The 25967-nt window shown below is 45.3% G+C and overlaps 2 protein-coding genes across 5 annotated transcripts in view; one reads left to right on the forward strand and one right to left on the reverse strand.

Annotated features, from left to right (window-relative positions):
• The window catches only part of GDPD1 (glycerophosphodiester phosphodiesterase domain containing 1), a 102316-nt gene extending 77061 nt beyond the window's left edge, over positions 1 to 25255 (forward strand). For all 3 annotated transcript variants that reach the window (XM_085879559.1, XM_085879558.1, XM_085879557.1), the window contains 4 exons: positions 6428 to 6561; positions 12502 to 12567; positions 16772 to 16823; positions 24245 to 25255. In XM_085879559.1, the coding sequence (XP_085735685.1) occupies positions 6428 to 6561; positions 12502 to 12567; positions 16772 to 16823; positions 24245 to 24370 (378 nt within the window). In that variant the 3' untranslated portion in view covers positions 24371 to 25255. The remainder of the gene's footprint in view (positions 1 to 6427; positions 6562 to 12501; positions 12568 to 16771; positions 16824 to 24244) is intronic.
• The window catches only part of LOC147028821 (uncharacterized), a 116390-nt gene that overhangs the window by 47071 nt on the left and 43352 nt on the right, over positions 1 to 25967 (reverse strand). Inside the window, exons 1-2 of one of the 2 annotated variants that reach the window (XM_085879562.1) lie at positions 13478 to 14081; positions 13184 to 13295 (exon numbers count right to left, since the gene is read on the reverse strand). In XM_085879562.1, the coding sequence (XP_085735688.1) occupies positions 13184 to 13295; positions 13478 to 13582 (217 nt within the window). In that variant the 5' untranslated portion in view covers positions 13583 to 14081. Of the gene's footprint in view, positions 1 to 13183; positions 13296 to 13477; positions 14082 to 25967 lie in introns of those variants that run through there. The other variant, XM_085879563.1, reaches the window with a different exon arrangement.

A 25967-nucleotide genomic window follows, 5' to 3' on the forward strand; every position in this document is an offset into this window, starting at 1 on the left:
AACCATTAAGACAACATGGCATGATGCAATATCGTCAGTAACTTTATTGTCCCTTCCAGTCATCTTTAAAATCAACATGAACATCAGACACAATTTTGGGGATGCCTCATCGCGGTGGTTGTATCCTGTCGGGGGTCATGAAATAAGTGCGCACCTTCGGGGTTTTTCTCCCTTGGTGCGCGTATGTTGTTTGTGGAGCTGAACTCAATGCGTCCTCCAACAAATACAACCAAGCTTGGAGTTTCACGCATATGGACAAACATAAAGGTCAGCTACCACTCAAATCGGATCTTTGTCAGTCGGTGTCTGTGACTTCTGAGTGGCGTTACAATGACCACATCAACAGTGTAACGTTTATGAAACTTGTATTTAAAACAAACAGACACAAAATCAAATGAGGAAGTTCACCATTCCATGCAATGTCCAACTCCGATTTCCACGAGTCGTTGTTTCCACTGCCGGCACAACTCATGCATGTTCACTTCGTCCTTCTGGACTGTCGATTCTTCAATTCCCATCATGGTGTTCTCTCATACGATGGCCATCCACAAGGTTGATTTATAGAGCTCAAAGGAATTATTTCCTGATACATAATCTTAATGAGTTCTAATCAACCTGTTTACAATCAGCTCCACGCATTAACAATCACTTTGGACATGAACACCTCGTTCGCTCAAAGTTGAATGGAGCATGAGGACGATGGAAACACACAGCTCGTCCCATATCACTCCGCTCTCGTGGGTTTATATAGTATCACAGAATAATCCCGAGTCTTCCAGCAAATGCGATTCTAGTCTTCACCGGAAGTTTCGCCTGAGAACGTTCCAAAACCTTCACAAATCTCACCAGGCAGTTTACAGTACAATACTGCCATCTACAATCAAAATTATCTCAATACATCAAGCTATTTGTATTACAATTTACCGTTGTGTGCTAATCGAAACTTATAACACGGAACCATCAATTTTAATTGTTCATTTGTATGCATTTACGACTATTTAAATTTACCACATCTAACTTTTAACTGACTTACTCCCCCCCCCACCCCCAAACGCAAGTCAGGGGTCAAATCTTCCCCATTCTTCCCTGCTGCCCAGATTCTTCAGGGCAGCGCAGTTACGGTAATCAAGTTACGGTTCTTGATTGCGAGTTTGCACCTTTTTCACCCCCGTGCCCTCCCCTTGCTCTTAATTTTCCCTGTGTCCTTTATTCCCCCACCTCTCCTTGTATAGGGTGTTTCAAAAGTAACAGTGCACTGAATGAAAACTTATGTATCATATTGTTGCGGTTCTGTTTAACTGCATGCCTCCAAGGCAATGGCACACAACATATAACGATCCCAAGGCAGTTATTAGAATAATATTTGTCTTAGTTATGCTTCAGTCACATTTGGCTCGGCGGCCGTAGGGTCTAAAAAATCTACGGCCACTAGCAATTATAGGGCAGCCGCATATTTCCACGGTCACACAATGTAGCAGTCACATATGTTTTTGTTTTTCGGGTAGCCGCACGGGGTATTTAGAAATTGTGGAGACCGAAAACGTGGGGGTGCCGTACGGTCTTCGATTTGATGTCGCACGGTGACCTTAGGGCGTCCCTGCGGCGGCCATAGAATTTTCAAGGCAGACGCAAGGTAGCCTCAAGGTGCCCGCAAGGCGACCGCAGGGGGGCCCTAAGGCGAACGTGCGGCCAGATGGACGGTAACGAGTGGGTATATATACCAGTTCTTTTTCATATGTATATCATATCTCATATCTGTAATATAGATTGTGGACCAGGTTATATACAGATGGCGCTGGTGATGTCTGGATTGCCAATGAAATTGGCAATCTTTCATTAATGTGGACGCACGGTCGACGCAGACTGCACGGAGGCCGAACGTAGGACGCACGGCGGGCGTAGGGGAACTGTGCGTCGACCCTGCGTTGCCCGCAGATAGTTACACAGACCGCAAGGCCACCGTACGGTGAACACAGGGACGCCTTAGGACTACCCTAAGGCGACCGTGGAAATAGTGCGGCGCTGTAATTTTTTGGGGGTTGGAAAAATTCATTTTTCATTGATAAGAGCCTACGGCAGCCGCACGAATAATGCAAGCCTACCGTACGCCCTACGTACGGTCGACATGGAACACATCTATGTCATAGCTACGGCTTGTCGAATTGCTACAGCCAACCTAGAAATGAAAAAAGTTATAACTCCGCGCTATAATGCCACGGCGACCCCTACGGCCTGTAAAAGATAGCAATACGCCCTAGGGCCACCCTGAGGCCACCTCAGAAACTCTGCGGCCGCCGCACGTTTCTGTCAATTCAGGGGGGGGGGTACGGCCGCCATATCCTAGCCGTAGAGCAAATGTGACTGATGTGTTAGTCCCTTCCATATGTCTAGTGGGTAAAAGGGGAAGATGCGTTGCATGGGACTCTTGCAGTTAGGGCTTTTATAACTCATAGAATCTTCACTTTAACCTTTTCCTTTCCGTTAAAAGAACCATGCAAGCACGCACACATGCCACACAACTAGGAATGAGCAACACACTACGAGCATCTCCAGCATGTTTGCACTGCGAGCGCTTCCTGTCGACAATGCACAACACATCATTCCTTTCGAGTTTTCACGCCCATTCTCCATTCAAATGTGTGCACCAATTCCCAAATTCCCAAATGTGTGCCACCTCGCCTCAGACTTCACTCAGCTCACCAAAACTAACCACGTTCACCACAACCGCTTCAAACAACTGAGAAAAATACCCCTGTAAGAACCCACGCTTGCACGCAATTTTTATTCGCCCATTTCACCACAAACGCCATGTGGCACTTGGCCTTCACCATGGACGTCACATAGGAATCACCACCCCCTACAGATGCCGCATCGCCACCACCTCTCACTACACATGTCACAAGAGCACAAATGTGTGCTGTGGCTTGTGAAGAGCCCTACGGGTAGTGCAGGGATTTCGCTACAATTCCATGTTGGAATGAAGATCAGCCCATATTTGGGTCCGGAGAACATGTCTGAAGACCTTTACATTAAGCGAAACATAAAGCTTTCCTTTCCCAAGTAAAGCTCGAAGCTCCGACCCATGCCAAGGTCAGCGAGTGAATGAGCCATTTTCTGGCTCCGAGGCCTGGCGGGGCATGGCTACGGCTGCTATTGCCAACAGCTCGTCATTATCCGGTTCTTGTCCCCTCCCTTCATCCGGGTCCATAAAAAGGGCAGAACGGAGCCAGTCGCACTCTTCGCCCTCAGCTCTTCTCTGCTCTTCTCGTTCAGTCAGCCTGCTTGCCTGCTTGAGTTCATCCGGTTCACCCTGCTGACTGTCGCTGCTGATGCTCGCCTTCGTGTTCGGCGCTGACAGTGTTGCTGCCGAAGGAACGCGGAACCCGACGGGATAAGCAAGTGGGCAGTCAGCGAGCTGGTAAGCACAGGGCGAAAGGCACCACGAGTCCCCTTGACCAAGTTGGGGGTGGGGGGGATCACACACTACTGCCACGAGGTGGGGGCCACTCCGTTTGAGCATTCCTCAATAGGTACAGACATTTGCACAGATAGGATAGGGACTTTCTTCTTACGCATCTTTTTCTTCCATCTTTCTTTCTCTCTATCTCATCTACTGTGGATGCACAAAAGAACATCAACACGGGTGAAGCCTGACTTCTTTTACAGGCAGAACTCAAAGGGGTGAACGAACTGACTCGCATTCACATTTTCCTCTTGCACGACGCTGCACTCATACGTTGCACTACACTACAACTCCCACTCCCATATCTTAGACACAACCAGTATTCCTCCCACTTATCTCTCCCTCAGCATTCTGGGTGGCATTGGTTGGCTGACCACACCAGGTATTGAAAGGTTGTTTACCCTCACCTGCTATCTTTCTCTCTGGGCTATATATAATCGTGTGTGTGTGTGTGTGTGTGTGTGTGTCCCGGCGCCTGTCCTCGCTTAAGTTAACATTGTAGTAGACATAACGGGATAACTCTGCTATGTGGCTGCTTTTGTAAGATTGCTTGCCTTTTGCCGCACCCCACAAATTCCTTGCTTTCCCTGCTGAGCATTCCAATAAATCCCATTCACTGTGCCACATAACTTTCCTCACATTCTGGTTGTAAATAAATGTGCTATTTAGAAATGTTCCCAGCTCGTTTTCGTCTTTTCCTTCATTGGTCCAGCCTGGCCCGCACCCTAGTTTAGCCGAGACATTATTCCCCCAAGATTCGCTTTGTATCACGTACATACTTGGCAATTCCGCTCGGCTGCACCTGATCCAGTAAGTAATCTGGTTAACACAAGTACGTACCGAGGGCACATTCCCCGGTAAGATCACATGACCCTTAGGAAAATGGTTTGTTAGACGGAGGACACTGAGTTACGTGTTCGAGTTATTGGCGTTCGCGGTCGATTAGCGAGCCGCCACGTCACGAAATTATTCGTGTGCAACGGCCTGCGATTCCGATGAGTAGGGCGAGTAACCCGAGGCATTCCATTCTTCGTGGTCCCCTCCCCCCTCCCCCCCCCCCCCCCGATGCCAGTCCATTACAATAAGTTTGTTAATCTTAAAGAATAAAACATGTGCTTGTTTATTTGCAGATATCAGTGGCTTAACTTGCTCAAGTGAATTACCCACCTTGCCTTTATTTTATTTGATAATAAATACTTTTCTCTGGAAGAGTTATCTCTTTCCACAAGAGGTGTTAAGTTTCTACTGCACTGTTTCTTTTGAACCATCCTGTATTTTGTATATTTTGTTATATATCTAGCCTCCTGCTGTGTCCCCATCCATATTTCCACTGTTTTTTGTTTTGTTATCTCCTGGTCCCTTATGTGTTCCAGCAACTCCACGAGCCTCAACTCAGTTTACAAAAAAACAATTAATGCATCAGCAGAGGAAATGCCCAACACGAGTGAGCTTGCAATGCCCCTTGAAGTGTAATATTAAATCTAAACTCCTTTACTATTATGGAGGCAGGAATAATGTGCCACACCGACAATTACCACATGGTTCCAAACAAACACAATACACCTGCGGCCTGCCACACACTATCTTGTCTGTGACAGGATATGCTTCTCCACACAGCTGGACTATAGGCTTTTTTCATTGGAATTGTTCCATCTTCCTCTCAAAATACTACTTACTGTGTGTGCTGCATGCGCAAATACTAATGTGGTGCAAGGTTCTCAAAATATATTAATTGTGTATATTTATAAAGGCAGGTTATATTGACTTGACTTATACAGTGTTTAATAATAGGTGAATTTTATTAAGCGGCCCACCATCCATGATTATGCCTGGTGTTGGCTTAATGGTTAGGGTGGTGGGCTTTGGATCCTCAGGTCCTGAGTTCGAATCCCACTCAGCTGTTGAATTAATACCAGGTGGGGTTAACTCGGCCTGTCATCCTTCTGAGGTCGGCAAAATAAGTGCCAACATGCTGGTATACTGTGTCGGAGTGGCGACCCATCCAGAATTGTGTCCAATAGCCAAGGAGACTGCTTAAGCAGCACCAATGCACTGCACAGAGTGTGGTCCCAATCTCCTTCTCGTCCATCATTGTCCGACTACTTGACTGGTCCTCCTTGACCAAAACTTTGGGAACCCTTGCTGTTGATTGTCTGTGCATCATTAATTTGTCTTTATTCTTTCATCTCTATTATTCTGGTTTATTTGTATTTTTTGAAGCTGATAGGACAGTTCAGAGGCTGTGTGCTCACTCAACTTTGGGTTGGTTGTCAAGTTCTTTGACTTCCAATGTAACAGGATCGAACTAAAAACTGTCATCCTGGTATGTTGCATCATATAATATGCTGTCCCGAGTTAAATACCAATGTGACACACCTACATTGTTTGACAAGTCAACACCCAGAAAGGACAAATTATCTCATGGCTAAATTGCCATGTGTAACTCAGTCTCTTAAACTTTGGTCAAGACTTGTTTGGAAAGCTGCCTCTTTCCAAGATTCTGCAATCTATACCCTGTATTTGGTTAGTGTTTGTGCTTGGTATGCAGTCTTGCAGCTCTGAAGAAGCCATGATAGAAAACAAAGTGGAATAAATTGGGGGAAAATGTTTAATAAACCCAAATTCCTTCATATAACATCCTTCCCACCCGACTCCACCCGCCTCTCCCATCCATCCATCCATCTTTATGCCACAGCTCAAACATTAAGAGGGGCAAGTAATACTTTTTTATATAAATGCTTTAAAGACCTCTCCACCTTCCATCCTACATCCACCCTTTCTCATCCATACTTCAAAATGTTTATGACAAATGAGCTTTTTGATTTATTTTACCCATTCATTCATTTCCCAAAGACAACTTTACCGTTAGTGTTTATGACTGAAACAATGTGCAAGTTCCATTACGCTTCATCTAAGCTACATTGAATCATCCGCTTGTTTATGTTTTCATGGGTTCTTTTCCAGGACGATAAAGTATTGCTTGCCTTTGGCAAGTGGGGTGTCATGATGGTGCTACTTGCTTTTTACACTGGCCTTCTACCCTTTCTGCGCCTTCGAGAAGACGTGTTTGAAATAATAATGCCCTCGTTGTGCTTCCGGTAAGTCCTGCACTACATTTCGCAATACACATATCTAGAATGGGCACCATGCATTTGTCTTTTGGTCTAAGAAACCCGATTCAACTCTTACCAGCATCCAACAGGAAATAACGCAATGGAAGGATGTCGGACCACATTTGGAAATGTGTTGGTTTTTGACAATGACCATCACACGGCACACCAAAAGAGGTTTTATGTTCACCTAAAATCCAAAATGAGTTCTTAGGCTCAACATTAGGAAGCAAACATCAAATCTAGGTTTTCAGAGGTGTCCTGAATGAGGTCTCAAATCTCAAGGTTCAAGTGTGGTGTTTAAAAAAACATTATAAAATGCATTATGTGTTCAATAAACGATAAATAATTTATCAACATCACTGTGATAGAGAGAGACATAATAAGATCATGTGCAATTTCAATGGTCAGACTTTTTTGTTTTTTCAAAAAAAAAGTCAGTTTTTTTATTTTCAAAAGCAACACGTGTCCTTTTAAATTAAAAATTAAAAAAACGTGTAAATCCAAGTCAGGTCAGGTATGGGAGCATGCGCCGGAACAGCGCGTCGCTGTGTCCACTTTCCACCAAGAATCCAGGGGCCTCTGTCTAGACATCCCCCAGGCAGATGTCTGGCCCATCCCAATCTCCTTAAGATGCCAATCAACCTGCTGCAACCACGAGGCACATGGTCAGTCCTTTGGCCTCCTTCACTCATGAGGCTCCCTTGCTGAGAAAATCTGGTAAGTAGGATCAGCATCAGGAAAATGAGCCACATGACCAGACAGCCACAGCTGATGCTCACGGACTATAAAGATAACAAATCTCATCTGAGTCACTCTTAGCAACTGCTCATTGCACACAAAGTCTGACCAACAATAGCAAAGGATTTTCTGAAAGAGACCTGGTACTGAGGGAGTTAAGTCTCTATCTCAGATACATGGTCAGAGTCCAAGTCACACATCTGCAGAGCAAGACTGGAAGCACCAAGGACTTAAAGACTCAGACTTTCATCCTCCTGCAAAGGTACCGACAGCACCACATCCCATGATCCAGTGAATCCATGACTCCCCAGGCAAGACCCAGATGTCTATTGACCTCTGGCTCACAACATGTGGAGACATGAATATCACTGCCAAGGTAAGTGAATCTCTCCACGACCTCAACATCCTCACCACAAACAGGTACAGACAGGATAGCAGCATCCAATGTCATTGAAAGCCTGGATCTTAGTTTTGACTCAGGAAACCCGTAATCCCAGTGGCTCTGACTCCTCATTCATTGCCTCGAGGGCCACCAAAAGGATATCCAGCATCTCCGAAAAGATGACTGAATCATCTGCAAAATCAAGATCAGAGATCTTGACATTCCCAAATGATGCACCGCAGCTGGAATTCTCTGACATCCTCCCCATAATCCAGTCCATACAAGTGCTGAAAAGTGTGGGGTCCAGTACACACCCCTGAAGATGTCCAGTAACAAAGAGAAATATGCCAGGGATACAACCACCACACCTCACAGCACTCTCAGTGCCAGAGTATAGTTCAGAAATCAGATTGATCAGTTTTAGTAGCACCCCATAAAGACCGAGAATCCTCCAGAGGGCATCCCGATTCACTTGATAGAATGCTTTGCAAAGATCAACATTGGCGACAAGCAGCCCCTGCCGAAACTCTCATCCCCTGATGTAACCATCAGACCAGGTCACTCGACCCTGGATATGGTGCTTCTGCTCTCCCAACAATGGTTGGAGGTCCTCAATGCCAGACATGAAATCAGAGCCATATTCATAGACATATGGCATGCTTTTGACACGATCTGGCACCCTGCCCTGCTCACCAAACTCTCTTCCTATGGTATCCAAGGCCATCGCCACTCATGGCTAGCAGACTTCCTCTCCTGTCGCAGCCAACGTGTGGCCCGAAATGGAGTTCTCTCATCCCCTTTTCCTGTCCAGGCTGGAGTTACTCAAGGCAGCGTTCTGAGCCCTGTTCTTTTTCTGGTTTTCATCAATGATCACTCAGACTCTCTGGAGAATACTCTTTTTCTCTTTGCTGATAACTCCACCCTCTACCGTACCATCTGTTATCCCTCAGACCAGAAAGCAGCAGCTTTTTCGCTCCTTGCAGATCTGGATAAAATCACAAACTGGGCCAACACATGGAACATGTCGTTCAATCCTGACAAATCTCACACTCTCACTATGTTTCTCCAAAAGGACCGTTTGGAACCCCCCCCGACCCCCATCTACTTTCTCAACAATCCTCTTGAAGAAGTCCTGTCTTTCAAGCTTCTGTGTCTCACTATCTGCCATGATCTTTCCTGGGAAAGCCACATTTCCAACCTGGACTCCAAAGCCAGTCGCCGACTGGGCATCCTCCGTCATGCAAAGTCCTTCTATGGCCCACCTGAGCTCCTGACCACACACAAAGCTTTCCTCTGCAACCTCATGGAATACTGCTCTTCCCTCTGGGCTGGTGCCCCTGCCTCTCACCTTTCTTGGCTTCATGCTGTGGAAATCAAGGCATTGAGGTTCATTGATATCTCCCGCGGTGAGGCTGCGTCTTTAGGCCTCTCACTCCTTCACCACAGGCAGATCGGTGGTGTTTCTGTCTTCTCCCGTCTCCTCTCTGGTCTCGCCCCCCCTGCTCTGTCTGCGATATGCCCCCCACCCCCCATATTTCCGCAGGGTGCTCAAGGTCCACCAACAACCCCCTTCTGATAAAACGACCAAAATCACGAATCACTGCTCACCTTCACTCTTTCATTCCTCTTTTTTACCGCCTTTGGAATAAACTCCCACACTCTCTTCAATCCCATTCTTCCCTCCAGGTCTTCAAAACAGCTGTTCACCACCACCTCTTATCTTCTCCCACCCAAACCACGATCTTTTCTACCCCCGTTAATCCACCCCAAACCCACCTCCTTCAAATTCCCTGACTTCCTTCCCGAGAGTTCCCTGTGGTGTCCATCTTGTTTACCCTGTGCACCCCACCCCATCCCATCCCTCTCCTTTCCACAGATCTAATGTCTCTGTTCCCCACTGTTTTGTCCTTCCCTCTCCTGCCCCTCTTGTCTCCTGCCACCCTTGTTTTGCATCGTGTTTTAGCTCTCATACGAGCCTCAACAATGTACAGACACAACAAAAAAGCCCTTGGCAAAAACGCCACGATATAAAAAAACGAAAGAGGGAGCGTTTTATCCTTGCACTGGTTGAAAGAGCTCAAAAATTGGTGGTAATATTTTTCTTAACAGGAAATAAAAAAAATTTCAGGGCTGATCAAGGCTGCAATCTGTTGCCGATGCATCACTCAATTTCAATTCTTTGTCTGATTGAAAAAATTATAATTGCCCTGGATGTTTGGATTAATTTTAAGCAACTTTTGTTTAATTTCTTCTCCCCGAGGAGCGTTTCTGTGTTTCAGGGTGGGACAGACAGGCAGCATTAGTCTATTATATTGTTGCGAATCTGGAAACCATGATTACACACAACATTCAGGTTCCTTAAGCTCAGTTATCTCGTTAAGTACGTGTTCCATAGATAGCTCACCTTCCATTGTTTAATGGGTTAATCAATGTAAATGCACTGTGATTTATTTTAATAGTTAGGTCAAAACAACAAAGAAGAACCCTCCCGTCCCGTGATTCAACATTCAACAGCGTCCCGTGGTTCAACAGCTGACTCAGCAGCGTAAACGGGAATGACGGTTGGGACGGGGGGTGGGACGGGTCGTCACGAGATTCAGCAAGGTAAACAGCCCCCACCCGTGGTTGCGGGGAGCGGCGCACAAGGGCGCATGAGTCACGCGGAAGTGAGGCGGGGCAAAGAGGAATAAGAAAGGGGACCCTCTGCTTGGCTCGAGTTGGTTCTTGTTGGGGAGTTGCTGTTGTGAGAGTTGAAGAGGGGTTCAGTTTCTGAGATATTCGGGTGAGTGGTATGGCGTGGAGCGAGTCGTGAGAGTAGTCGAGAGAAGAGTTGTTGTTCATTGCGAGAGTCGCGCCAGTTGTGGGAGTGTTTTGCGCTCTGCTTCCTGGTCCGGTTCGGCTGGCTCTTCTTGGTTCGTGGAGCTCTTTGTTCTCTGCTTGGTTCCCGGCTTGGTGCGACTCCTTGGCCTCATCTTGGTGGTGGTTCTTCGGGGAAGCGACGCATCGTCGGGAAGGATCGGCGCCTCATCTCACCAGCACGTGATCCAGAGCGCGAGGGGATCCGCCGGAGTTCGGAAGGGATCGCGGTGATTGGATCCAGCTCGCCCTCGCTGGTGCCCGGACCGAACAGCTCAAAAACCACACGAGGTGGAAAGGTCCGAGACAGGCCCTGGACTTCAGCTCATCTGTCCCTCTGAGCTGAAGTCCATATTAAAGGCGTCAACCACCATTTCTTGGTTGTGTGTGTGCGTAAGTGTGTCCCTGGGCCCGTCTAACAAGTAGAAAACTGTTAAGTGCTTCGTGTTCTGTATATATTGCATTGCATTTATTGTATTCAGTATAGTTCTGCTCATTGTGTTCCCTAGTTCCCCATTATTACTGTATAATTAAACCCCAATTGTTAAATGTTTTCAGCTCGTCGCGTTGATTCTTTCATTGACTGAGCATGTCGTGTGTTAGGAATTAGAAGGCCGTTGGGCCGCCGTAAGGGGACATTCGGACCGACGGTTCTCGGCGATTAAGCCGCTCGGAATCGCGCATGGGACAGGCTCGCTTAAGCAGCTTATTTCGTACGAGTTCCGTCGAGGGAGGTGGAGGCTCGGTAGATCGCCACGTGGTCTCTCGGTATTTTAAAGAATTGGCAAATAACCCTGTACCACATGGTAGAAAGATTGGCCCTTCACAGTTCTTGCACAAGGACCCGTCGACTCCAGACTTATCCGGGGCGATGATCTATATTCCGGGCGATCGGTTGGGCCGACTCGACTTGCGGCTCTGTCAGAGCGGTCGGCTCGCGGCCGACCCCCCGGCACCGTAACAATATCTACAGATTTTGTTTGAAAACAAAAATTCCCCTCTGTTACCCTTGGGTGTGTCATCAAAATTTCCCCACTGTCATGTGAATATGTCTGGCTGAGGTAGGGATGTTGCTAAGCAAGAAGTGAGTGAGGAAAACTGAATGAATGAAATGAATATGGGTGAGAATGATTATTGACCAATTTTACCCTAAAGGGCAATTGTTAATTAAATATTGTGTGAACTTGATAATTATATAAATTTATTCATTCATGGGGGATAATAAACAAATTATGAAAATGTAGAATGTGCCCGAAAGGTGAATTGTATAATTTTTTTAATTGATCCTTTGGAAACTAAAAACTGACAAAAATATTTGAGAAACCGGTTTTAACTGTTTTTTGGGGGTCTGGAAAACCTTTTGTTAATTTCTGGGAATTTTGTCTCAGAAAACAGGTTTTAAATGGTAATTATTGATGAATTATCTCAGCAATGCTTGACCCAGACCCCCATAATCATACTGCTGATGTTTCCCACTTTTCACTTTTCAGTGTTCTGTTCGTTTTCTCGCTCTTCCACAAGCCTCAAATTTGTATACAAAAAAGGAGCAGATATGATTCGAGCTACAGGTCTTCGAGAATGCAATAAAATTTTCATGGAAGAGCATGTTTAATGGGTGGGATAAATCCTGGTATGGTGTATGCATCAATTACAGAAGCACAGTATGATGTGAATTCTAGGGATAATTCATGTTGATGCCAGAGAGTTAGCAGCATTGATTATTTCACAAGATGAAATATTTATCCCATATTGATCAATTAATTATATGCCTGAAGAAATATAATTTTAACTGCCTCTATGTCACCACAGAACGTGTTTCTCTAACAGCTCTTGCATGCCACATTAGTATACTGGGTGTGGTTAGGACAGTATCATCACAAGAAAACTAATTTTGGGCTGAAATTACAGTGGATAATTTGTGGTGCTGATGTCTCATATGCTTCTTGTAGGATGTTTACACCACAGCCTGATGATGGATGGTTACAAAAGAAATGGTTCCCACCTTTGTTTGACATGTGAGTGTTAATCTATTGCCTTCAGCATACACATAATAATCAATCACACACAGACTGTCCTCATAATCATTGCTTTCATCTCTGCAAATAATACAACAGTGTCTCTCCCTTTGTCTGGCACAAATGCTATCTCCCCTCACTGCTTTGCACATCACCAAAGTGAAGAGACAAAACTAACAATGTCTTGCAATTCTGCTTGAAGCATCCATATTTACTTTGACCTTTTATTCTGTTCTGCCCAGTCAAAAGTAGGCTCGTTATGCTGGATGATGTCAGGGTGTTCTTGTGGGCTGTGCCTTCAAGCCAAACTGTCACAGGATTGTTGTGGTTATCTCCATTTATTGCATTCATCATGAGATTGTTGTTGTTGTTCGATGTCCCTCCCATCCTATCATATGCCATTCCATCCCATCACTTGTCCTGAACAGGTATATCTGCTTATTGTAAACTGACTGAGTTTTAAACAGAAACTAGTTACAAGCATACACAGCCATCCTTGACCATGTTGTGGAATGTGGGCCGAGGCCCTCACTTTTTCACCTTCATTCGCTTTTAAATTTGTTTTCTCTGCAACCTTTTAAAATTTGGTTAAAAAGTAACTTCATCTTAATTTTACCTTTTGGCCACATCCATCCATCCATCCATGGGGTCCATACTCTGTGCAGAATGTTGGTGCTGCCTGAGGAGTCTCCTTGGCTATTGGGCACATTCCTGGATGGGTCACCACTCTGACACAGACATGTGACACCATTAACCATAAATGTGACAATCTACAGAAGTGCATTTCTTGTTAACAGATGAGAATTATAAATGGAGGAGGTGTGTGTGTGTGTGTGTGTGTGTGTGTGTGTGTGTGTGTGTGTGTGTGTGTGTGTGTGTGTGTGTGTGTGTGTGATGCTTTTTAGCTCACCTTTAGCTTATGGGATGGTGCGTCGTCCGTCCATCTACAAATACTTGCAACTTCTTCTATGAAACTACAAATACGATTTTGACAAAACTTTACCACAACCTTCATCACATTGTAAGTACCGAATAATGTTCACGACATTTAAAATGTTTGGTTGGATCTAAGGGAGTGTAAGGGGCAGGGGGAGGGGTTGCCCACCAAAATATTGTTACGGGTCGGATATCGGCCGCGAGTACGACCGCAAGGTGGAGCAGTAGGATCAACTCTACCGAACACCCGGAATTTAGATCGTACCTTTCGGAAAACTCTGACAGGTACGGGTTCCTTACCGGACCGTGAGTCGTCAATAATTCCACCACATGGTACAGGGTTATTTGCCAATCTTGAAAATACCCAGAGCTCCACGTGGCGAGTTGCCGAGTACTCACACTCACGACGGCCCTCGTACGAGTCGAGCCGTTAGCGTGCTCGACCCGTGCGCGTGCTCGACCCGTGCGCAACCCGAGTGGACGGTTGCCGAAGTTCCGTCGGTCCAAACGTGCATTTACAGTGGCAACAGCTTTTATAATTCACCAACACGCGTCATGCTAAATCAATAGAAGAAACATAGCAACGAACTGATACATTTAACAAATGTATTTACTTATAAAGGGGCAGGGGAGCACGCAAGAAGGCAGAGTTATCCGACTATAGAGGGAATAGCAATTTATGTACAATAACTTATGCAGTTTTACTTAATAGACTGGCGCCACACACACACACACACACACACACACACACACACACACACACACACACACACACACACACACACACACACACACACACACACACACACACACACACACACACACACACACACGTGGCCACAGCCTTTATTGAGGCCTCCAGCTCAGAGGGAAAAGGCGAGCTGAAGACCAGAGCCTGTCTCGGACCTGTCTGCCTCGCACGGGTACATTGAGCTGGCGGGGTGGCGGGACTCGGACCTTCCGCGTGTGAGGCGAACGCGACAACCGCTCGTGTCAGGCGAACGCAATCTCCACTCGAGTCAGGCGAACGTGATCACCACTCGTGCCAGGCGAACGCGATCTCCACTCGTGTCCCCAGTTTCTCTCTCCTTGTTCACCGACAGAGACATGGCGTGCAACCCACTTGCGGTTCTTGTCGAAGAGGAGGATCTCTCGGTCCGAACGCGCCGCAACCTTATTCACCCTTCTCCGGGGAGGTGGAGACGCCTCCTCCCTCCCTGCTTTCCCTCACTGGACGGTTTTGGCACACAGAATCGCTTGTCGCCCTGTCATTGGCTAAAACGAGCGGCAATTCCGTCGATTGGCCCGGGGGCGTGGTGACATCACGCGGACCGCCTTTCTCACCGTCGCAGGGTCTGATTGGCCGAGCGGCGGCCACCTCACTCGTAGCACGCTGACTGGTCGAGGGCCGCTGTGAGGCTCCTACTTGAACTCCACCCACGTACGTGCTGACACGCATGCAGAAAATGGCGTCAGTGTGAGGAAGCGAGGTGAAGGTGAGGGTGATGCTGGCGTTGTCGTAATTGTTGTTGGTGGTGTAAAAATAAAAGAAAACCCTGACTATCAAAATAACTTCGCAGCGCATGTACATTTATTCACCCATTAAACAAGGAAAAGGGGGACTATCTATCCACATTTACTTATCGAAATAACTGAGCTATAGGACCTGTATGTTGTGTGCTCATGGCTTCCAGATTCGCAACAATATGTATTTGCTTTCCTCTCCGAAACGACACATCCACAATTTCAATGAAACTTGACCACAGCCTTCAAAACCCATGATGTACCAATGTTTGATCATCACATTAAAAAAATTGGGGTCTCAGGGGTCTATGGGGGGTTGCCCTCCAAAATAGGTATTTCCTGTCTTCTCAGAAACTACACACACAATTCCCATGAAACTTGACTGCAACCTTCATCACCAATGATGAACTTAAGATTATTTATTCATGACATTAAAAAATCAGTTTTCTAAGGGGATCTACATGGGGGGGGGTTGCCCCCCAAAAGAGGCATTTGTTTTCTTCTTAGAAACAATACACACAATTCCAATGAAGCTTCACCACAACCCTCATCACCGGCGATGTACCAAAGTTTGTTCATGACATTAGAATAATCAGGGTCTGAAGGGGTGTAAAGGGGGTGCCCCCCAAAATAATATTTGCTTTTTCTCCTAAAATAGACACAATTTCGATGAAATTTGACCACCGCCTTCATCACCTACGATGTACTAAAGTTTGTTCATGATATTAAAAAAAAATTGATGTCCAAGGGATTCTGTGAGAATTGCCCCCCAAAATATGTATTTGCTTTCTTCTCTGAAACCACACATACAATTTTGATGAAACTTGACCGGAACCTTTATCACCTGTGATGTACCAAAGTTTATTCATGACGTTAAAAAAAAATCCATAGGTATTTACTTTCTTCTCCATTACATATTTTGTGGGTCATCCATGCCTACCAGTCGTTTCCTCTTGACTGCCTCCACCGACCAACTCCGACCAAAGAGAGAGGGACTCGGCGTCGAAACGCGCCTTTTTATAGCCCTGAGGGGAGGGGTTTTCGGTCCCTCACCTTCAACCCTTCACCCCCGGCTGGCTCCACCCCTTTCGTCGTTTTGATCCGTTTTGCAAGTCATGCGCGGCCGTGTTTGAGATCACCCTGCCGCTGCGAGGATGCCATCGTGTTCGCCTGTGGAGATGTTGGTTGTTGGGGATGTTGTTGTTGGTGAAAAGACGGCGGCGCCGTGGAGATGCTGGTCAGGAGATGTCGGCGGTTGTTGAGATGTTGTTGTTTGTGATGGTGTTGTTTGTGGAGATGATGGTGAGGATAAGTTCGTTTGGTTGTGGAGATTGGTGTTGAGGAGATGCTGGCGGTTGTGGCGAAGGTGGTGAGGCGATGTTGTTTAAAATAAAGATAGGAAAGAATAACACTACCTCAAAGGTTCACAGCCCGGCACACGAATAAATCCCGTTATACATCGGTGGGGAAATCTAATCTGGACACACACTTATCGACATAACTGATCTTCGGGGAACCTGAAGAGTGATCTGTGAATTTCCACAACCGTAACAATATTATAATAAAGGCATGTTATTGGATATTTGGCATGTTTGGCTACTTCACACCCAGGAATTAACCTTTTGGCCTATTTCCACAAGCTTTTTCACATCAATTTTGTCAGTTTTGTTTTTATTTGTTGTTTTATTTTAATTTTACCCCAAATCCAGATGCATCCAATAAAGCTGTTTTCTTTTGTCTGCAGGCTTCTAATGAACCGTTTACTATTCAGGCACCTAAAAGCCAGAGGAATTGAGGTAATATATTTTGCAAACACATTCAATTCCCTCTTTCATTATTTCCGATTTAATCCTACTGGACACATCCGCTCCCCATGGGAGTGAACAGGGTGTATGGGCAGTGGGGGGGATATGGTCTTATCATATCTCCAAAAAAGCTTTTGACTGTTAAACTTCTAAAGATGTGATTTCTAAAATCCTCAATTTTCATCAGATTTACTTGAAATTTGAACAGAGTTTGCATATCATGTCACTGAATTCAACTACCCATTACTTTTTCAAGTCAACATAAGCCAAAGGTCAACAAGTTGGTTGCATTTCTAAAGTACTCAATTTTTCATCCAACTGACTTGAATTTTTAAGAGGATTTGCATATCAGGGCACTGAATTCAATCACCAATCATTTTTAAGGTCAACATCGACCAAAGGTCAACAACTTAGGTGCTATTTCTAAAATCCTCAATTTTCATCCCATTGACTTGAAATTTGAAGAGGATTTGCATGTTTAGTTATTGAATTCAACCACCAATTGTTTTTAAGGTCATATTTGTTGAATGGATTTCGTGAGAATCGTGCAATGCACGACACCTTTTTGAAGTCAAAGCGTCAACAAAGGCAAAAGGTCAATAATTGTCAAATTTTGAAATCCTCAATTTTCATCAGGTCAAGTCAGGTATGGGAGCATGTGCCGGAGAAGCGAGTCGCTGCGTCCACTTTCCGCCGGTACTCCAAGGGCCTCCACCTGGCCATCCCCCAGGCAGATACCTGGCCAATCCAAATCTCCTTGAGATGCCGATCAACGTGAGGCACCCTCACTGAGAGAATCTGGTGAGGAGGATCAGCAGCAGGAAAACGAGCCACATGTCCACACAGCGGCAGCTGACGCTCACGGACGATGCAGGTAACAAATCTCATTGGAGTCTCTCTCAGCAACCGCTCATTGGACACGACGTCTGACCAGTGAGAGTCAAGGATTCTCCGAAGAGACCTGGCACCAAAGAAATTAAGTCTCCATTTCAGATCCCTGGTCAGAGTTCAAGTCTCACATCCAAAGAGCAAGACTGGAAGCACCAAGAACCTGAAGATTCGGACTTTCATCCTCCCGTACAGGTACCGGCCGCAGCACACCCCATGACCCAGGGAGTCCATGAATCCCCGGGCCCGACCCAGATGTCTATTGACCTCTGACTTACAGCCAGTAGAGACATGAATATCACTGCCAAGGGAAGTGAATCTCTCCGTGACCTCAACATCCTCGCCACAAACAGGTACAGACAGATAGCAACATCCAAGATGTCATTGCAAGCCTGGCTCTTAGTTTTGACCCAGGAAATCCATAATCCCAGCGGTTCTGACTCCTCATTCAGCACCTCGAGAGCCCCCAAAAGGATATCTTGAGTCTCCATAAAGATGACTGCATAATCTGTGAAATCAAGGTCAGAGATCTTGACATTCCCAAACGACGCACCGCAGCTTGATCTCTCAGACATCCTCATAATCCAGTCCATACAAGTGCTAACAAGTGTGGGGGCCAGTACACACCCTTGACGAACTCCAGTAACAACTGGAAATAAGTCAGAGATGGTACCACCACACTTCACAGCACTCTCAGTACCAGAGTAGAGTTCAGACATCAGATCGATCAGTTTTGGTGGCACCCCACGAAGACCAAGAATCCTCCAGAGGACATCCCGATTCACTGAATCGAACGCTTTACAGAGATCAACATAGGCTGCAAGCAGCCCCTGCCGAAACTCTCGTCTGCGTTCGGTGAGGACACGAAGAGCAAGGATATGGTCAATCGATGACCTCATTGGTGTACAGTCTGACTGCTCTGAACGCTGGTGCGCAAGCAGATGGTGGTGAACCCTTTCAATAATCATCCGAGCAAAGACCTTGCCCGGCACTGAGAGCAGCGTCACCCCTCGGTAGTTGTTGCAGTCTTGGCGGTTACCCTTCCCTTTCCAAAGAAGGACAACAAGGCCCCTCTTCCAGTCAGTTGGCATGATGCCTGTGTTCCAGGCAGAGCACAGAACTGCATGCAACGACACGAGTTCAGCATTTCCACCAGCCTTGAGAAGTTCAGCATGGACGCCACAGATCCCAGGAGCTGAACCCCATTTCAACGAGTTCACCACAGCCTGTGTTTCCACAAACGAAGGTGGACCACAGTTGATTGGAGGGTCAGCAATATGGGTTGTAACACCCCTGCCATCCAACTCAACAGCGAGTGGATCAGCCAGGTACAGCCGCTGAAAGTAACCAGCCCATCGGGCCTTGACTTCGGACCCCTACGTCAAGAGCCACTACCCTCTGCTCTCACTGTAGTACACCGAGGGACGGGCTTGGAGGAATGCAATGCGTGAATTCCCCTGTAAGCAAAAGAATTACTTGACCACAGGTGATGCTCTACCCCCTCACAGATTCTTCGCACATCGGCCTCCTTGTCCACCCTTAGTGCACGTTCAATTTTACGCATCAGCTCCCTGAGCAGCTCAGCTCTGCCATTCAGCCTGGCCCTGCGACTCTGGTCAATGGTATCCAGTGTCGCTTGAGAGACAAAATTCTTCTTTGCTCTTCAGTGAGTTCCAAGACATCTTCCGGCAACATCAAGGACGGTGGTCTTGAAGGCATTCCAGAACTCTTCAGGATCTCCCAAAGCACCAAGTCCCCCCAAATCTCGATTCAGCCTGTTTGCAAACTCCTCAGCTACCTTCTCATCCTTGAGCTTGCCAACATCCTGCCTAGGCTGGGGTGGTACCGTTGTCCTGGATTTAAGCTGAAACTTCAGAATTGCTGCAATAAGCCTGTGGATAGTATTGAGGAACTGAGCACTCTGGTGGACCCTGCAGGTCTGCATCATCCTCCAGCGACCATCAATGAGCACATGGTCAATCTCCTTTGCCACACTGCCAGTGTTGGAGTACCAAGTCCAGCAATGAGCCTGTGGGTGCTGAAGCCATGAACCAGCCACCCAAAGTCCATGACTTCTTGCAAAGTCAAGGAACTTAGTGCTATTCTGTTTCACAGTTTCAGACTCATGGGGACAATCACGTGTCTCATAACCATCCCTATCAGTTCCAGTCGATGCATTGAAATCCCCCAAGACGAGAAGAGTATCTTGCCTGGGGCATTGATCAACCACAGACTCGAGCATAGCAAAGAATGCGTTCTTCACAGTGAGATCAATTCACCTCAGTCGGAGCATATACACACAGACCAGGGAAATGACACCCAAGGAGTGATGAATCCTTAGTTTCATAATACCCTCGTTGACCGGGATTACCTCAATTATCATTGGACTCAGCTTATTGGACACAGCTACAGCAACTCCTTGGGCATGGTAACCATCAGTGACCAGACCAATAGTAGATGTAACCACCCACCATGATCTCGCCGCAATCCGGCCTCCGAACCTCAGAGAGTGCTGCAATACCGATGTCCAAATGCTTGAGCTCACATGATGACAGAGACAGGTGATCATCCTCTCTTCGGGATAGGACATTCCAGGCACCCACCCGAAGGGACCGCCTCAGGTTAATCCAAGGAGACTGCCGTTCGGTGGACGACACCTCAGCACCACCTCGACACACACTACCGCAATCTGACCCAGGAAGGTTACCCCGTGGTTTCTTTCCTATCATCAAAGATTGGGGGTCCCGAAGGCTTTGCCCCAATCCTGTCATCCGGTGAGCTGCCCTGTGAAGGGAGGTTGCCCAGGAGGTACTCCCACAGCGTGGGTTTTCAGATTTTTTTTTATGCTTTTGCAATGTTTTGCGGAATGAAGGGTTTTACCGTGGCCAAAGTGCAAATTCTGCCACCAACCTCCTAATAAGAAGTGACCCAACTGCAGGAGGAAGTCCGCAGACACAGTTGGGCACAAGATACGAATGGCCGTTGACTCACAAGGAGCTCCTCCGCCCTTTGACAGGTTTTGTTTTTCATCCTGCTGGGTGTCCATATCATACATCCTCCTCACCAAGAAACTTGGTGGGGGAGACGGTTTAGTCACCGACAACCCGACCATGGAACAGGTTTATACAGGTTTACATGGTACCTGTTGCAAGTCACAGATCTAATCTGACCTGACACCAGTCATTTTCATCCCCCTCCCACAACTCCTCAATCTTCCCCCTCCCCCACCAACATTCCCAAACCACTCCCCACCCTCAAAATCTCAATCGCCCCTCCCAGCTCTGTCCCATCTTTGCTCCCCTCCATCCCTCCGAACCCCAACTCTCTGTCCTCCCTCCTCGTGCTCTTAAAATCGAAAGGGCATTCTTACATGGATCATTATGTAGCTGCTTGGAATTGCACACCAACATGGTCTCTTTTCACTTCTTTACTTTAAAGTGAATGTTTTGGTTTGATAGGAATACAACACAAGAAAAGTGGCAGCAAAATGCGTTCCACAATGCACCATCCTGCCACAACCTGTCTCGAAGGAAGTGAAGGAAGTTCCCATGTCACATTCCTTGCGACCAATAAATTTAATTTGACTTTACATTTTATCAACGCTTTGGCACAAATTATTATAAACTAGTAGTAATGCCCGACGTTGCTCAGGCTAGCAATAAAGTCTGGCGTTGCCCGGGCTTTCTTGCAAATTTCCTGAATAGCTGTTAGCGGTTAGGGGTTAGCGGTTAGGGTTAGAGGTTAGGGTTGGGGTTGCAGTTAGGGTTATGGTTAGCGGTTAGGGTTAGGGTTAGCTGTTAGGGTTAGGGTTAGGGTAGCTAACCCTAACCCTAACACTAACCCAAACCCTAACAGCTTGGCGTAGCGGAGGTAAACAGCGCCCGGGGCAAAGTGGAAATTTGCGTCCCCCGTAGGCCTTAAACTTGAGTGGATTTGAATGGAAAATCCCATAAGGGATATCGATTTATCGATTTTTTCGAATATCGGAAGTGTTATGGAAAATATTTATAGCCAATGACCTAAGTTGGACCAAAAGCCATAATCGTACCGAATTTGAATGGAATCCGTTGGAGTTTGTGAAAATGCATCAAAACGAATTTTGAGGGGCCTCTAAAGGAAGACAATAATATCATTAGTATATGTGCCAAATCTTGTTTCATTTCATGCAGTAACAAAAATCTGATGGTGGAACAAAGAAAAGGGCGTGCCGAAATATTAATATTGATCACATCATGACAATTCGATACACGTGGCAATACAAATACGTGAACACAACAATCATTCATGACAGAAATTCTAACTTGGACATCTGTTGAAAAGACCTACATACAGTGGTCAAGAAAAATAAAAAATAAATCCCAGTAGAACGAGAACAACTCTGTATGACGAAATATTTATCTTACACTTTTCCCCACTTAAACTGACAAAATCGACGTTTCAGCGAACAATCAAAATGAAGAGAACCAAGAAGTAGCAAAATCAAATAACCCAGCATGGGGATTATCCTTAGGGACCTCCGCTTCCATACCGTAAAGTAGCCTCTGTGGGTGGATTCCTCTCCTCGAGCGAGAAGACCTCAGTGGTCCGGTCATACTATCAACTGTCAAGGTAGCAGGCTGCTCTGGTTTGTCTTCCTTATCCACAACTTTATTCTCTGTTGCAGGTAAATAGTCACTGGTGGTTAAGTCCATGTGAGGAGGGCTTTCATCATCATCCTGTGTAGGGTAAGAAGGTACATAAACCCTAACAGTGTCTTCTTTCTGAACAAGCATCTTATCTGTGTTGTCACTGTTCCTATTCTATGAGGGAGGTGGAGGTCAAAGCAGGGCAGAAGCATGGTGCCATTGGACCTCACCCCTTATAAAAAGAAGAGGAGGAGGAGAAGAAGAAGAAGAAAAGAAGATTCATGGATGGTTAGCATTGGGTGGAACAGCAATTTCAGTCTTGACAAAGATCTGGAAAGGCAAAGATGCAACAACACAAACCAAGAGGGGGCTGGTAAATACTCTGGTATTTCCAGTTGCAATGTATGGATTTGAGTCTGCATGTACAGTGAAAAAGATAGAAAGGAAAAAGATTGACAGTTTTGATATGAATGTAAAAATTCCACGGACTGCAAGAAGAACAAATAAATCAGTGCTTGAGGAAATGAAGACTGCCATTTACATTTACAAGTGCTGATGCTGAAACAGAAACTGTCATACTTTGGTTGGACACATCATGCATGCAGAAAACAAATCTGGAGAAGTCAACAATGTAGGGTTGAGGGAAGAAGAGGAAGAAGCAGATCTTGTAAGTGCCTGATGCATGGGGTAAAGCCCACAACAAAGCTGCCCCTGCCACAGCTTAGGAAAGCAGTGTAGGATACCGGGAATTTGGAGACATGTGATCATGAATGTCACCAGAAGTCGGCCACCAGTTTTAGTTATGATGGTTGTAATAATTTTTTCTTCCAGTATGTGTGCAGATCAGTGACTTCGCCGCGACACCTCCAATGTGCAAGTACGTCCTTTTTTCTCCAAATTTTCTTCAGGCGAGTATTAACCAATGCCAGCGACCGTTAGGTATGGGGTCACAATTGGGCTGTAAATGTGTCGGCAATATCACACGTCAAACTTGAAGCCATGGTTGGGACAGATCAAATCTGAGGCCCCAAGATATAAGTTAAAAACAATCCTTATACAGTCAACATTTAATCTCGGCTTAAAATGAGATTAAAATAAATAAATAAATAAAAATCGGACAAGCAGTGGGACACATCATTCATGTGTAAAGTCCCATTTCAGCATCTTTATTAGTAAAATATCATTGCGGCCTAGCTATAGCGACCGACCTAAAGGCCTTGCAAGTAGAGACGGCTTGCATACGTTGGTCTGTGATCGACTCATGGAATGCCTCAAGGACATCAGGTTTCCTCCCAATTTCTTTCAGTTTAGTGTTAAACAGCAGTGACTGCTTAAAAGGGTAATCATGCGTTGGACAGAATTGAGTGAATAGTTTGTAGTTATAATAATTTTTACTTCCTGTAGGTGTGCCCCACAAAATTCCACAATAAGCTATTTCTACACCTTAACATGGACTTTGTCCAATGTGGAAAACTCCTTTGGGGAAGCGGGGGGGGGGGGGAATGAAGTCACTACAACCTCTGTTGTTTGACCCATAGTCTCCCTGGAAAGTTTGGTTGAGATTGGATAATTAATAGCCAAATGTATCACAGGCAGACAAACAGACAGACAGACACCAAATTGTATATTTTAGTATGATGGCTAAATATCTTGAAAAGTTTTGGCTAATTAAAATGCTGCTTAACAAAGCCTTTAAAGTATTTCCTAAGCCTTGTATCAATGGAAAAGCAAAAGGAAAGTTATTTTTGCTTGTTGTGAAAGTTGCATTAAGAACATTGGTTTTGATATCACATTACAATAATCTTTTTGTGCAAACTATTGTTATAGCTTGTGAATCATGAAAAACCTTTGAAAATAATCACCAATTGTGCTTTTCCCATTCTGCCTGTTGTTGTTTAGGTCTACATCTTTGTTTTAAACCAAGAGGAGGATGTCAATCGTGCTTTGAGATATGGTGTCACTAATATCATGACTGACTACCCATCCTGGCTGGTCGAGTTTTACAAGAAAATATTTTCACATTAGCTGATCAAGAGCTGGCCATCAATTTAATGCACAAACAAATATGCCAACATGCCACATCATCATGTACCCCATACATCTCCCTTCACTGCTCTCCTCCCTTTTACCTTCTCTTTGCTTATACTGTATGTGGTTGTGGGAAGAAAAGTGATCTATTGTATATGATTACTTCCAAAATTGCTTCTTGATGTAATGATGTTTTTCATTCTTTTTAGCATCAGTAAAATGATACTTGTCTGAGTAATAGGGTTTTCCATTAACAAATAAAATTTCAACAGTATAAAAGTGGAACAGACATAGTCCTCCGGCTAAGGGAATGATTACCATAAAAACTTACATCACTGAACATACAGCACATGACTGATGATTTGGTGCAACAAAATAGGCATTTGGCTAATCCACAAGCAGATATAAACTGACCGTGCTAAAAGGAGGAAAGAAGTCAGATGATAAAGTCCCATCCAACCAACCCCCTAATGAATAACAGAGATTAAAGGAACTATAATGGCACTCGGTAGAGTGCATACCTTCACCAGGCTGAACGGCTTATGTTTTGTATTGCACCGATAGGCTGGATCTGGATCCAGACCTTAACTAAAATCTAATCAGCTTGTTATCACCAATCCAACTCATCCACCAAGTTTTGTTATCTGTCCAAAACTTTGAGATATCCTGCTCATAAACAGACAAATAGACAAACAAACAAGGGTGAAAACATATCCTACGCCCATCTTCGGTGGTGGAGGTAAAAATATTTAGATGTACCGTTCGAGACCAGATGATGTACATACAACAAACGCACAACATGGAGACGTTCAGCCTGGATGACACTTTAAATGCATTGTTGCTCATTGTAATGTTCGTTTTTTAAATAAAAGAGCAAACAATCATCTGCCTATATAAAACACAGTCTGTATCTGTATATTTATCTGCCCCTCTTCATAAGCACGATTTAAGTAGGATTTTAAAGGCCATTCTTTTAACATCACTGGTGCTCACTATGGTCTATTTTTGAAAATAAAAACCTCGAAAATCATTTCCCATAAATGAGTAATTACGTCTCTTCCATTGGAATCGTAGACGGTGACTTGCAAACCGAGATCAAGGGCGGTGCACAGAGCGTTTTTTTTTAAATAATAATAATAAATACAAAGCACAGGGAGGTAAAATTCTCTGCATGTGATATGCAATGGCACACAGAGTAAAACAAGTTTTATTTACATCCACAGGATGTCTAATAAATAAAGAAGATATAAGCATACCTGACGCTAGCCCGTGGCTTTAGACTTTGGCATGCTCACGAGGCTGTACCGTCAAAACGAAACGTCCCAGAAGATAAAAAAGCAGGGTAACATTTGAACATGTAGTGTTTTAAAATAATACTCCTTACAGTTTGATAACACAACTCCAAAACTAAAAATAATTTTCAAATAACTCCAACCCGCCAGCATTCTTTGGTGGATGTTAAAGATCTTATAGTGTAAGATCAGGTTGTAACCCCCAGGCCTCAGCGGCCCAGTCGATGAAACTACCGTGCCAGCCCTGTGTGCCAAATGGCACAAGGAGGAAAATAAAGAAAATAAGAATTATGTCGGAATAT

This window comes from Eptatretus burgeri, chromosome 4 (assembly GCF_056783735.1).
Source record: "Eptatretus burgeri isolate ZD-2024b chromosome 4, Ebu_testis_v1, whole genome shotgun sequence".
In the NCBI taxonomy this organism is placed as follows: Eukaryota; Metazoa; Chordata; class Myxini; order Myxiniformes; family Myxinidae; genus Eptatretus; species Eptatretus burgeri.